At 34.7% G+C, this 15341-nt stretch overlaps 1 protein-coding gene across 1 annotated transcript in view; it reads right to left on the bottom strand.

Annotated features, from left to right (window-relative positions):
• Positions 1-2074: 2074 nt before the first annotated feature.
• APP1 (aminopeptidase P1) overlaps positions 2075-15341 on the bottom strand; it is a 200027-nt gene continuing 186760 nt past the window's right edge. Inside the window, exon 16 of the mRNA XM_089818888.1 lies at positions 2075-2417. Coding sequence (XP_089675014.1) covers positions 2256-2417 — 162 coding nt within the window. The 3' untranslated portion in view covers positions 2075-2255. The remainder of the gene's footprint in view (positions 2418-15341) is intronic.

Raw genomic sequence — 15341 nt, 5'->3', positions numbered from 1 at the left:
TATACTATTGTTCATCTTGTAATATTCCAATCACCTATAACTTTTATTCAAATTAACTAGCTAAAACAATCTTACATTTTGATTGATTTGCAAACTCATGGTTTACTCCCAATGTTAACTTCCCCACAAACATCATAAATGTTATTGGTTAAATACATTTATTACAAAAACTTTAAATGTTGATGCAAATGAATCATAGTTTTATTTCGTAGCATGAGCATATCACATATTCCAATATTATGCATAAAAGAATTAATAAGTGGCAATCCCAATTGTGGACATACATGGTAATATAGCTAAAAGATCTTAACACAAGCATGGGTGTCATACTCAACATAGTCATCTATATAGAACACCAAATATGGAAAATTTATATTAATTTTCATAAGCTTACCTCCATGTAACATTCATATACTAATTTTGACAACTACATATCTTATTATGATTTGAACCTAATTCTAACTTTATTACTAATGCAATAATAAATGTGTTGTCATGCTAACATACATTCCCACCCATACAAGAAATTTGAGTTTGAGGTCTTTTTGTTCGTGGTGGGGCAGCTACTCTACCCTTCGGCCTTATGAGCGATCTAGTTGCACATTATTATCACCATTTCTAATGGGTTGTGTAGGGCTCGACATGGACCCTCTTTTCCCATGGTGGTGTCTGCTCCACATCCTATTATTGGCAATTTGAAAGTTGTGGCTACTGGAAGAGTTTCCCACCCCCCTCCAAAAGCTTTTATTAGTAGACAAAGTTTTGCTCACATTGTCAAACCTATTACAACTATTACTTCAAAGAAGAAATCTCGACATCTTTTTGTGTCAGAACATCAAGACATCCCCCATGTATCTGCATCATTGACTCCCTGATTCTTGAAGATCCTTAGTCTCTAGTAACATTGAGCTTTTCCCTTGTGTTGATTTGTGGTGACTAGTTAGGCAAATATTGTACACTTTCCATGCATGGGCTTCGACACATCGCCTTGATTTTTTTTATTAGCTTGTCAACAATTTACCAAGGCTAACTCATCAAGGTGACATAAGTCATGAAATATTGGCTTAAGGATAGGGTTTTCTAAAGAAAATATAGAGTTTCTTGCAGCAATATGGAGCTATAAGAGAGATTGAAGATTGTAACAGGTTAAGATATTGGATAATAATATTGGCCTATGTTTGGTGGACATAGCCCAAGATTAGGTAACCGCATTGAATTTGTGTATTATGTTTCATTTATGTGTGCTTTATTCCTTTGTGATATTGGCTATATTTCCATGTTATTTTTTGTCTAAAGTAATCCTAACACCTTGTGCAATGGCTATTTTTATTGTTTTATTTATTTTTTTCTAAAGACCAAGATTTGGTGCTCAGTAAGTTATGGGGCTTGGGGAATTCCTCTCTCTCTCAACTAAACCCTAGGACTCCTTTAACCCTCTTATAAACCACTCAATAGGTGTCCAATATGGGTTCGGCTCTTAAAAATTTCTATTTTGGGAAGACTTCTAACTTTGAGGCATTTAGAAAGTCTATTGGTCATTTTTTAAAGGTGGATGAGGCTATGTCAATTATGTGCCTCTACCTTCACTCACATTCTAGATAACATTGACATCTCAACAACGATTTTGAGGGATGTGGTTCTCATGGTTAAGGATATACGTACAACTCAATCGCAAGATTATGACAGCACCCTTTTTGATGTTAACGGTGCTTCTCTATGATCATTTGACTATCCCATCCTATTATTATTCCTTTGATAATTCTTAACAAGCTAATAATAACTCCCCCTAAGGTAGCACTCTTGTTTCTACAGACTCGACTCCACCTCTTGCTACTAGTAGTGCAATCCCCTTTGATTTCACAAACCCTCCTCTGACAAACACTACCGAAAAATACTATTTGCATATAACTTGATGAATACTAGTTGCATGTTCAAGTAAGGGCAAAGTCTACTAAGTAATTATGAAGAGGCTTTCATTTCATATGTGCTTTGACGATGAAAAATCAAAGAAAATGATAATAAAAAGGAAAGGATAGGTGGTTAGTCTACAATACCATCCATGTACTCCAGTTCCTTTTGTAGTTCATAGATATTGAAAAATTCTCCTTCAAAATAATCGAGTATACATTTAGCTTATGCAACAATATATATAAACAGTTCCTCAAGAAGGGACCATTTAAATGGTTTTAGATATATGTAATCTGACAAATATAAAACATAATCAAAAATATTATCTTTAACTAGATAGCAGATCTTTAACATGATAACACCTCTGTAGCTTTTTCAAGCCATTCTAAGTTTTCTCCTTGCAAGTATAGACTCAGTTTTGCACGGCATGCAATATGGTACTTATTCACCCAATCAACCTCACCAGGTGTTAGCATAGACACATCGATCAGCTTGTTCTGATATGGAACCTGCAACAAAATTATGTTATCAGTAAAATCACCCTTTCACAACTGATACAGGTCTAATTTATTGGTAAACATGGGATCCTTCATTTTAGAGAAAGCATGCTGAAATAATATATATAAATTCAATATAGACAACTTCATAAAACTGATTATGGCTATAAGCAAACAAAAAAGGAACCCAAGCATAATAGAATCTTCACACTCACGTCAATTAACCATTTAACTCTTTACATTCTTGACACTCACGTTATTGACCACATTTTCCTCTCTAGATTATAGGTTTACCTTCTAAGCATTACCAGCTGAGTAAACAAAAAAGCTACCCAAGCATAATAGAATCTTGACACTCGCATCAATTAACCATTTAAATCTTCACATTCTTGACACTCACGTTATTGACTACATTTTTTCCTCTCTAGATTATAGGTTTACCTTCTATGCATCACCAGCTGAGTAACAATTATCGTCTAAGTGATGACTGAAATTATGTGCATGATAGAATCAGGTGAAACTTTTTTCTATATGAACATTTATCTTGCTACAAACAAAGAGAGGATATTCTTGCAATAGAAAGCTTCCCAACCAAGGATGAAAAAACACATGACCCACCCAAAACAAGGTCCATGGGACTGTCAGCAACAGAAGACAAAGAAAAACCACTTTATTTAATCACGTAATTTCATCTATTCTATGATGATTATCATGCTGGATGAACACATACTTTACCGTGCTCGATTGGATTATTAACCTCAAAAATTCCCCGCATTTGATATTTTAGCAGTAGGTTATTATGAGGCATTGGATAAACGGGATTACCTCAGTTTGTAAGCTTGTCAATTGCATTGAATTAATATTTTTGCCAAAGTAGCCTCAGCATTTATTTTTATTTTTTCCAAATTAATATTTTCTCAAGTAATACAAAGAAAATTAAAGCAAAAATGACTATAAAGTAAATCAAAACTAAAAAAATGAATATACAGCAAATGTCAAAAGATATTAGCTGCCTGAAAAGCCTTTATCAAGAACAATCAAATAATGGGATGTCCAAATTCAACCTTGCCTCTAACCATTTTGGGGTGTTGGACATTGCACCCATCTAATTGTCTTAGTAACTAGCTGGTGCTTGAGAGAGTTGAAGACATACACAAGTGGCATGTAGTTTGTCCATGTATAATGAGATGACAGCTTCTCCAACTCGGATTTGGCAAAAAGTCATTTTCAATATTGAAAATGACTTTTCAAGGAGACAAACTCTTATAATTTCAAATGCATGTTTTTAATTTGTACTGGAAAGCTTTACTTTTTGAGGTCACCAACTGCGTCTCATTAATGGAAGAGGCTAGCTTAAAGGACTTCAAGAATGGAGATTGATTTAGATACAGGAGTCTTAGACAAATGAGAAAAGAGCCCGAATTTGAGTTTCAAGATTACTGCTTACAGCCCCAATGGGGGGAGGATGTATTACCTCATTTAAATTTTTTTAACATGATCTTTTTTCCTTTAACTTTGGCTCGTATGTTTTGTTGGTTACCAAAACCACAGATTGGAAATCCAAGAGCTTTGTCAATTCTCCAGTAGGATTATCCAATTAATTCTGGCCAATGGAATGACTTCAATTCTCCTACACTTTAGGCTTCGCTACACCTAAGCAGGTATACCTTCACCAACCCTGATTGCTTGGTTCAAAGGTTTTTCTATAGCGAATTTAAGCTTCTTAGGTTATAGGTTGGCAAAATCCTCAAACTCAATCAATATAAAGGTTATTAGGTGTTTGACATATTTACTTATGAAATGGATATTATTTGAATGAAGGTAGTAGTGTTTATGAGTTATGGATACGATGGAATATCGAACTTCAAGACTTTTAACCCACTTTCACACCATAAAATGCAGACCAGTCCCTTATTCTACCTTGGGCAAATAGAGTCAAACTTCTTCAGATCCTTATATACAACCCTGAGATGACAGTACTTACATCATCCACTGCTTTATAAACTGAAGCTTCAACACAAACCTTAGTCTAGTTGGATTTAGTTTCTTTGGGAAAACCAACTAGACAACATTTTGTATGCAACTTCTGATGATCAAAGACTTGTATTCAAATAAAAAAATTCAAAGATAAATCTGCGAGAAAATTCTGAACATCAATTTTCAAGATAAATAAGCAAAACAGGGCTCTTACATTAAATTTGAAAAAATGACTACAAATGGTCTTTACTTATTTACAATATCGAGTATCATTAACTGCATAAAATATTTATTTTTTCCCATATATCTCCTTCACTGCTCAAGCTTTTAAATCTTTTCGCTCTGACTTCTTATTTATTCTGAATCTGTTCTCCCTCTATGTAGATAACACACTTCTTATTTATATTTAATAATATAAAAGGATATGACTTTTCAAAGAGTTATATCTCCTTCCTTTTCTATAATCGAACTCCTTGAATTAATCAATTTAACAAACAAAGCATGTCTCTGTATTAGTTAATTCTCTTTACTTTAATCATCTTTTGTGGTATTGGCTTTGTAAACGCAGGGTTAGCATGATCACTGTCTTGGTAGCCGTCATTCTTATTTCCCTTTCTATTGTTCATTGCATCTGACCTTCATTTCCTTTTTTTATGGTAGTCTCGTTACATTTCTTGGTGGCATCACCCCCTCACCATTGGCTTGAGTATTCATCTTCCTTTGTCACACCTGTCGATTAATATTCGGGTGAGGATTTCAACATCTCATCTCTTGTTTTCTTTTACTTCAAGTTCAGTATGGCTCGCGGTATCATATTTGTCATGAATCTCATTCATTGTCCATGCTGGAACATGCAAACATAATTGGTGATGCCGTCAGTTTTTGTATTGCTCGTACCTTCTATAGAGATCATAGCATGGAGCCATCGACTCATATTCTTGCTGCCATGTATGGTGTGTAACGGCTGTTGGGTGATGTTACTTGGTGTCTCTTCATTTTTCTAGGCAATCTCTTTTTCATATCTTGGAAACCAAAACTCTCATGTCATTCATATATTTTATTCTGACTAGCATTACTGTGATGGTAATTTTCCTTGGTTCTGTAAAGTTTCTGCAAATTCTGAACTTGAATCAAAGTTGGATAGTATCTTTTAACCTTGCTGTAGATGATCTTCTTTCTCTTCTGAATTTAGGAGGTGTTATCTGAATATTAAATGCTGTTCTTAAAATTGTTTTATCTCTGCAATAATTCGTATAGGCAGAATTGCTTAAAGGAGCAGACTTGATCTATTTTTGTGTGTCCTTTAACTACATTCCCATCCTATATAAATATGCAACCAAAGGGCATGTCTCTCTAAGAGACATGTCCCTATCTAGGTCGGCCATAATTAGTCTTTTCAGAATCGGCGCTCAAGGGAAAATTCATTAGTTAGTGTTTATCCTAACTAATTAAAGACAGGTTGGACTTATCTAATTAACCCAAAAGAGACATGGATACCTTACTAAGGCAAGGCAATTGTATATATAGCCTATCACAAGAAAGGCATAGATTTCATACTCTGATCCGTACGAGCTGTACTGTAAGATCAACATGATTAATAAGTTACAGAATTAACACTCCCTCTTAACTTAATAATCATACTGAGAGATAACATATCTAGCATCATCAATTAAGATGAATAAGCATAGATTGATACTCTATATCTATCTGAATCTTCAAAGTATGTGGTGCCATGAACACATGATACTATGTCATATTACTAAACCTGTGATATGATATATCACTGATACTACTAATAATAGTATTGCAAAGAATACAATATATAGGATAAAATCCGGAGAATAATTGAATTCTTCATTTATCCAAGTTGTGACTCATAGGTACTGGCATTCCTATTTCACAACATGATCCTGAGTTAAGATCTACTAGAACACAGGATAAACTCCGGAGAATAATAAAATTCTTCCTTTATCCAAATTGTGACTTATAGACATAGCAATGTCTACATCACAATGTGATCTTGAACTCATCTAGATCTTACAGTAGAACTCTATTGTTTAGCACATTATCTAAGAGATCATCATCTCTCATAATGTCATTCATACAAGTGTTCATTATCTCAGAGATCATCACCTCTAAAATAATGAATACAAATGGTGGAGCCCCTAATAGTCAATAGCCTAACAATAAAATTATTTTATTAATAATTTAAAGAGTACAAATGAATTACAATTCAACCATACCAAGTCTTTTCCTGAAGTGATCTATCTTCACTCGAGCGAGAGGTTTAGTGAGAATATCTATCGTCTAATCTATAGTACAAATGTATTCTAATTTTGCAGTATTCCTATCTACCATATCTCTAACATAATGGTAAGGAATTTCAATATGCTTGGACCTGTCATGAAAAACTGGAATCACAGAAAGCTTTGTGGAACTCTAATTATCACAATGAATAATCGTAGGATTCATGGCTTGACCAAATAATCCCACAAGTAACTTTCTAAGCCAAATTGCTTCCCAAGAGGTCATCGTTGCTGCAATGTATTCGGCTTCTATGGAACTTTGTGCTATTGAAGACTCTTTTCTGCATATCCATGATATCATTGCTGATCCTAAATTGAAACAACATCCTGAAGTACTTTTTATATCCTTAACACTTCCACCCCAATCTGAGTCTGTGAATCCATGTAAATCCAAGTCAACTTTCTCATATTTGAGCCCAAGGTTAAGAGTGCCTTGTAAGTATCTCATAATGTGTTTGACTGCAACTAGGTGAATCTCCTTTGGCTCACACATAAACTGCTTAAGGCATTAACAACATAGCAAATATCAGGTCTTGTATTTACCAAGTACGTAAGTGACCCAATCATCTATCTGTAGAGAGATCATCTTTATCTCTTTTATAATATAGATTTGGATCAGCTTCATTTTTGAAGAATCCTAAGCTGGTGAGATATTTATCAATTCTTTCATACCAAGCCCTTGGAGCCTGTTTAAGCCCATAGAGAGCTTTCTCGAGCCTACAAACAAAAACTTTAGGGTCATGAGTTTCAAATCCTTTAGGTTGCTCCAAATATACCTCTTTTGTAATCTTTTCATTCAGAAATGTTGTTTTTACATCCATCTGATGTACTTTCCATCCCTTCGATGCTGCAATAGCTAGGACTGCTCTTACAGAGGTGTATCTGGCAACAGGAGCAACTATTTCTTCATAATCAATCCCTCCTTTCTGAGAGAACCCCCTAGCTACAAATCTGACTTTATATTTTTCAATGCCACCATCAGCAACATGCTTTATTTTAAATCTCCACTTGGAAGAGACAACAGATTTTCCTTCAGGTCTAGGAACAATTTCCCAAACATCATTCTTCATAACTGATTGGTATTCTTCTGTCATAGCACCCTTCCAAGCTATATGTTTAACAACATCTGAAACATTAGTTGGTTCTAATTTAGACAAATCATTCATGTTAGTTGTATATCTAGAAAATCTTTTGGGTCTTTTGCTTTCTCTGATTGTTCTAGATGGTGCAAGGAAGTCTTGTGCTTTCTCTACTCTCTTAATGGCCCAAAGTGGTCTTTTCTTAGAATTTCGAGTTTTTTCAAGATTGAGATTTTGAATTTCATCTTCAATTTCTTCAATATTCTCCCTCCGAGACTCGGATTCAATATTTCTTTCAGAACTAGGTAAGGGAGAGGGATCTTAGAACTTAGGACTCTTTTGAATGCTAAATCTTCTTCAAAAATTACATCCCTACTAAGTTGAATATTTTTCTGACCAGGTATAAAAATCCCATATGCTTTAGATGTTTCACTATACCCTACAAAAATACCTTTCCTCCCAGAGGGTTCTAACTTAGTTCTCTTTTCTTTTGGAACATGTATATATATAGGGCACCCAAAAATCCTAAAGTTACTTATATTGGGTTTAACCTTAGTAAAGACTTCTTCAGGAGTTTTATCTCTAAGGTAGGAGTGAGGACTTCTATTTTGAATATAAATAGCAATACAGGAGGCTTATGCCCAAAGATAATATTCTAGATTTTGATCAAATATCATAGCTCTTGCAGCTTCTATAATTGTCCTATTCTTCCTTTCTACTACCCCGTTTTGTTGTGGGTTATAAGGAACAACATACTCCCTCTTAATTCATGTTTCTTTACAAAACTCTTTAAACAAATCTGAGGTGTATTCCCCTCCATTATTAGTCCTAAGAGTTTTAATTTTATGTCCTGATAAGTTTTCAGTTAAGGTTTTAAATTCTTTAAATCTCTTAAGGATTTCTTATGATTCTTCACATTTTAAAAAGTAAATCCAAGTTTTCCTAGAGAAGTTATCTATAAAAAGTATATAGTACCATCCTCCAAGAGAAAGAATAGACATAGATCCACATAAATCTGAGTGGATTAATTCCAAAATATTTTTAGTTTTTCTAGTGCTATCATGAAATGGACTTTTGGTGTTCTTACCTAAAGCGCATCCTTTGCATATGCTTGAATGATCTTTATTTAACTTAGGTAAACCAATAGCCATCTTCTCCATAGTAGATAAGGTTTTGTAATTTAGATGTCCTAATCTTTTGTGCCATATTTTGTTTATATCAGCAGCTTCATGAGTTAAGGCTTAAATGGGTCAACTAGGTTTTGAATTTAATTCATACAAATACCCTTTCTTTGACCAATCAATTTTGCTTTTTTAAATGAGGAGTTCTTAGCCTAGGTTATTACTTTACTATCCTTAAATGCAACATTATGTCTATCATCTTCAAGTGTTGTAACTGAGATTAGATTCCTTTTTATTCTTGGTACATAGAGTACTCCTTTGAAAAGAAGAGAACTACCTGACTTTAGTTTCAAGGTGCAATTTCCAATTCCTTTGACGAAATGTGTTGAATTATCACCGATGGTGACTTTACCATTAGCCTTTTCTAAATAGAATATAGTGCTTCTTTGTATCTTGTAATATGTTGAGATGATCCACTATCAATCACCCATGCTTTACTTGAGACTTCATTTGATAGTGCCAAATACAATACACGATTCTCAGGATTATAGTTATCTTCTTCCTTAAAAATGTTTGTACAGTACACTTGCTGTTTAGAATTCTCTAGGCAATTAGATTTGTAGTGTCCAAACTTTTTGCATTCGAAACATTTTATTTTGGATAGATTTTTCTTTGGTTTGTCATTCTTTTGATTACCCTTTTTCTTCTTGAAGTGCTTCTTCTTGCCTTCATAGGAATTTGTATTAAGAACATGAAGTTCTTCATCTTCACTTTTCAACTTTCCCCCTTTCTTAAGTTTTTTGGATTCTTCCTGAAGACAGTCTCCTTTAAGTCTATTGAAGTCAGGAAGTTTGCCTCTGGCACTTACTCCTTGTGTGAATGTTTCCCATGAATCTGGTAATCCATCTATAGCAATCAGTGTTAGATTCGTGTCATTAATGAAGGTTCCTATACTTGCAAGTTCATCTCTTAGACTGGCAATCCTTAAGAAGTAAGAATTCATCGATTCTCCCTTCTTTATTTGTATATGATTTAGTTACCTTTTCAGTGCGAGAACTTTGGTTGCATTGTTAACCTCATATGCATTTAATAATGCATTCATCATATCATATGTTGTTTGATGTTTCGTTAGCATGAGTACTATATGAATTTTCACTCCATCTAATATGATCTGTATGGCTTTTCTATTTCCTTTACTCCAGATAGTTTTATGAGGTTCAACAGCAGGTTGTCTGGATGTTGAATCAACAAATTGTTTTACATCATTTTCTTCAAGAATCATCATGATTCTGAATTTCCAAGCATCAAAGTGTTATTTCCCATCAAACCTGTCCTCGGGTCTAATTGTGTATGCCGTTGAAGATAGGAGAATGATGCTAGACATATATCAAGTCTGATTATTTAATTTGCAAAGCCTAGGTTTGAGACCCTGGCTCTGATACCATGTAAAGTTTCTACAAATTCTGAACTTGAATCAGACTTAGATAGTATCTTTTCACCTTGCTGTAGATGATCTTCTTTCTCTTCTGAATGTAGGAGGTGTTGTCAGAATATTAAATGCTGTTCTGAAAATTGTTTTATCTCTGCAATAATTCGTATAGGCAGAATTGCTTAAAGGAGCAGACTTGATCTATTTTTGTGTGTCCTTTAACTACATTCCCATCCTATATAAATATGCAACCAAAGTGCATGTCTCTCTAAGAGACATGTCCCTATCTAGGTCGGCCATGATTAGTCTTTCCAGAATCAGCACTCAAGGGAAAAGGCATTTGTTAGTATTTATCCTCACTAATTAAAAACAAGTTGGACTTATCTAATTAACCCAAGGGAGACACGGATGCCTTACTAAGACAAGGCAATTGTATATATAGCCTATCACAAGAAAGGCATAGATTTCATACTCTGATCTGTACGATCTGTACTGTCAGATCAGCATGATTAATAAATTACAGAATTAATAGGTTTAGGGGTTCATTCTAGTAAATGCTTGATATCCAGATCAATTGTGTAGTTATATATTGTCTTCATTGTTAAGGTCATGGATCTTCTGCAAATGTTTACATTTCTATATATGATTCTATTTGGGCAGATTGCTAGAAGAGCAGACTTATAGATTTCAGTGTGTCTTCTAATCTGCAACCTAGCCCTCCCTTATACCTAACTCAAGGGGCATGTTCATTGAATGAACATGTCCATTCCCTCTCTAGGTTGGCCTATTTAACAACATAATTGTTTCCTCAAGATTGGTGCCCATTTCAAGAGTTACTAATGGTTAGTAACTAACTAACCAAATTAGTAAATAAGAAGGCTTATAAAAGCCACAAGGAAAATGCCGATCTGTCTAGAGGGGACAATATGTTCTAGTGACCAATACTTAAGGGAACTCATGCATCCAGATCAGACTGATCTGAAAATCAGAACACTTGTCTTGTCAAAGTTACAAGGAATTAACATTCATTCAGTACTCATATAACTTTGTATCCAGATATGGTGGTGATTTTTAGACAATCTTGGTTCAAAGTTTGTGAGCCCATAGTTTTGATAGCAGTTTTTTGATTGTGCAATCGGGTAAATGCATATGCAGTCAGCATTCAGGTGAATATAGATTATGATAATATATGTGTGCATACATATTTAATCTATATTCACTATTATGCTCTAGTCAAGTGCATTCTGTTCATTCGGAGTGGGTAAATATTTAGGTGTACGGATATTTGCCCTTTTCCAGCACAGCACTTTGATTAGTTTGCTGAGTACCTGCTGCCAACTTGCATACCAACAGAGTCTTGCAGAATTTTTACAGCTCAAGATATACATTCGGATGATTCACCAAGAGGTTATCTGTTATATGTTCTGTGAAAAAGGCAATTCACAATCTTTAACTGGAATCTGAACTCTAGTTCCTCGGCATATATATTTCATGTGTAATTTTCTGCATAGTGGAGAGATACAGTATGCATTAACTTCACCTTCCTAATTAGATGGGATTCAAACACGATTATGGCAAACAACTATATCTCTGATTCTGTAAGAGAACTCTTTGAATATTTGAGGAAATGCTTCCTTGGAGATGTCATGTAGCTGCTGAAAAAAGGAGTATAAAAATCAGTTTACACACATTTCTAGAGTCCCAACTTTGAAATAAATGCATATCTTGGCATTTTGATTGATGCTTCTTTTATAGCTCTTTAGAATATGGTATTATTTGGCTTATGTCTTTCAATACTTCTGTTTAAATCTTTTGATTTAAACAATCTTCTCCAGCTTTTACTATTCAAATGGCTGTCCAAAATTGCACGAAAAATTAGATCTCCATCAAGTTCTACTATGAGTATCAAATCTTGACAACTATTTGCATTAGAGTGTTGGGTGTGTGCATGGACATGTGGGTGTCCATGTGTATGCCTGTGCAGACGGGTGGGTGGGCTGGTTACTTGTTGGACAAGCATATCCTTGTTTTGTTGCTATCATCAATTACATTGATGTCATTGATATAGCTTGGGTTGTAATCAGCCATAATCATTTAAGTCCATTAAATATCATTATGACATGTGTAGTGTCAATTCAGGTGTGCAGTCAATGTTTAGTGGGTACCAAGGTTGCACAGGGACGTGTCCAGTGTCCCAAACCCCATCTTTCAATACTTCTGTTTTTTAAATCTTTTGATTTAAACAATCTTCTCCAACTTTACTATTCAAATGGTTGTTCAAAATTGCAAGAAAAATTAGATCTCCATCAAGTTCTTGACAACTATTTGCATTAGGAGTGTTGGGTGTGTGCATGGGCATGTGGGTGTCCATGTGTATGCATGTGCAGGCGGGTGGGTGGGCTGGTTACTTGTTAGACAAGCATATCCTTATTTTGTTTCTATCATCAATTACATTGAAGTCATTGATATAGCTTGGGTTGTAATCAGCCATAATCATTTAAGTGCATTAAATGTCATTATGACATATGTAGTGTCAATTCGGGAGTGCAGTCAATGTTTACTCGGTACCAAGTTGCATGGGTACGTGTCCACTGTCCCAAACCCCCTGCCTCCTCGTTGTTTCCGGGATGACAGGACGCAAAGGGGAGGTCCCCCTCCCATCCCCGATGAGAACATAAATTGGCCTGAATGGCAGAAAATGTCCCTTGCTAATTGGAGACGGCTAGCCATCCCCAAAATGGCTCAGGGACATTTCAGGACAGCTAACTGTCCATAAACAGTAGGGGACATCTCCTGCCATAGAAAACAATAATTATATTTTGTTTGCTTCTATAACCCCATATGGGAATCAAAACAATGCACTCAAATTTCAAATGTACAAGAATCAAAACAGCTATCTAAATTCAAATGTATTAGAATCAAATATATTCAATGAAATATACATTAAAAGTTACAATTCTTTAATTTTCTAAGGCATGCCACATCCGAGTCTCAATCCTATGCCTAAAAAGTTTCACTCTTGAGTTTTGAAATTTTATATATATATATATATATATTTGTATGATTGTATTTTATTTGCTTTGAAAATGTTTACCATTTGGGACTGACCATACATGCACTTCTGCCAGTGAGTGATACTGACTCAGATAGTTATGAGACTTTGCATATTGATAGCCCAAACGAGGCTTAGTTTCATGGACTATTGTCTTTGATGTTTGAGACTTCTGGATACATGTTTGAGACTCAAGGCTATTGATAGCCCATGGTTTTTATATTTGAGACTGCTGTTATAATGCCTTTATATATATATATATATAAACCTTGCAATATAGGTCAGTATGTGTGTGTGTGAATGTGTATTCTGTTTTGAAATGGCATCCTAATTTAATTTTAATTGCTCGTCTTGATAAATAAATTCAATTTAGACCTATGCATCAGGAAGCAATATCTATATTCAAATATATAACTTTTATCGAGGCATTACACAAGGGAAGTTGGAAGCCCTTGGGCTTTGGGCCTTTGGCCTACCCAACTTTGCCCCTGGGATATATTAGCAGTTCTTTAACTTTGGTGCACTGTGAAGGAAAGCAATATAGTTTTATTGTTATAATCACATATAAATGGATTTTGGAAGGGAGCTGTTTGAAGGTGTACCTCAGCTTGTGGTTCACCAGCCATGAGAAACAAACTCTGTGTTGCATTGATGTATTGTTCAAATGCGAGATTGATGGGAAGTAGTAGTGATTGCAGTGTCACCAGATGTTTTCTGTTTCTTTTAGAGGTAGCATTTTGGAAAGTAGCTGCTTTATTTTTTCTTGCCTGTTCATCATTGGGTGCTTGGTTGCTTTATTATAAATGAGAAACACCACAGGTTCACTAGCCATGAGAGACCTCAAACTCTCTCCATTGATGTGTTGTTCAAGAGGGAAGTTGGACGAATGGGGAAGCATTTGCATAGTTACAGAATGTATGTTATATCTTTTATAGAAAGCATATTGGAAAGTACGCTGTTCTATTTTTTGTTGGCTGGTCATCATTTGGCATTAGTTACTTTGTTATAAATAAGAAAGGCTTTAGGTTGGTTGGGTGCACTTACAAAATCTTTCCCTGTGTATTCATACTATTTGCTCTTCCTTGATTTTAAATTTAATTTCCTAATGATTTCAGTTGAAAGAAAATTAGTACTGGCAAGTTGGCAACCATAGAAGATCTGGGATAAAAAATAATCTGGAAACTCTCCTGTTAATATTGCTCTTTGATTTGATGTGAAATAGATAAGTAATTGATATGATATAAGATAAAACCTTGGTCTATTCTGATAGGACAATTGCACCACAGTTCATACAAAGCTCCTGAATGGGATCTACATTATTGTGATTCATATCTCCTTCCCGGTTCTCTTATTTGAACACCCTCTTTCTTGTAGCACTATTATTATTTGCATTATCAATTATGTTGCTTGATGGCTAATCTATAATTCTTGTGCGATTCAACCGGGTCTGGGTAATAGATAGAAAAGTCGTGTTCACTGTGCTATTCTTTACTTGGTTGTAATAAGAATGATGGGATTTCAAATATTTGAGAAATATTATTGACTGTATAGATTGACCAGAGTATAAATCTTTCTTATATTGAAATAGTGCATTATTCTTTACTTGGTTGTAAGACTGCTACAGGGGTTGGAAATGTTCAGGAAATGCTACTGCTGTTGATTGTATAGATGGAATAAAGCTAAGTTGTGAAGTCCCAGTTTGGATTTGAATTCCTTCAAAGTAATTTAAAAAGGGTTAGGGTTCACTTTGGGTTCATCCGTACAAACACATGTTTATTTTAAATAAAACATAAATATAAATATAAATATATATGCAGCAGCAAATAAGATCATAATACATCACTATGCTAATGGTAAAAGAACATAGCAAAATGCCAAAATGCACCACCATTATCAATGTTTCAGTTCAAAAACAATAATGTCAACACTCAGAATCCTCCTGCTGTGGCAAACAAGAAGCACAAACAGTGCC

The sequence above is a fragment of the Cupressus sempervirens genome, chromosome 3 (genome assembly GCF_028749045.1).
Source record: "Cupressus sempervirens isolate cs-2001-9-10 chromosome 3, ASM2874904v1, whole genome shotgun sequence".
NCBI classification, from domain to species: Eukaryota; Viridiplantae; Streptophyta; class Pinopsida; order Cupressales; family Cupressaceae; genus Cupressus; species Cupressus sempervirens.
This window is presented reverse-complemented; position numbering and strand designations above follow the sequence as displayed.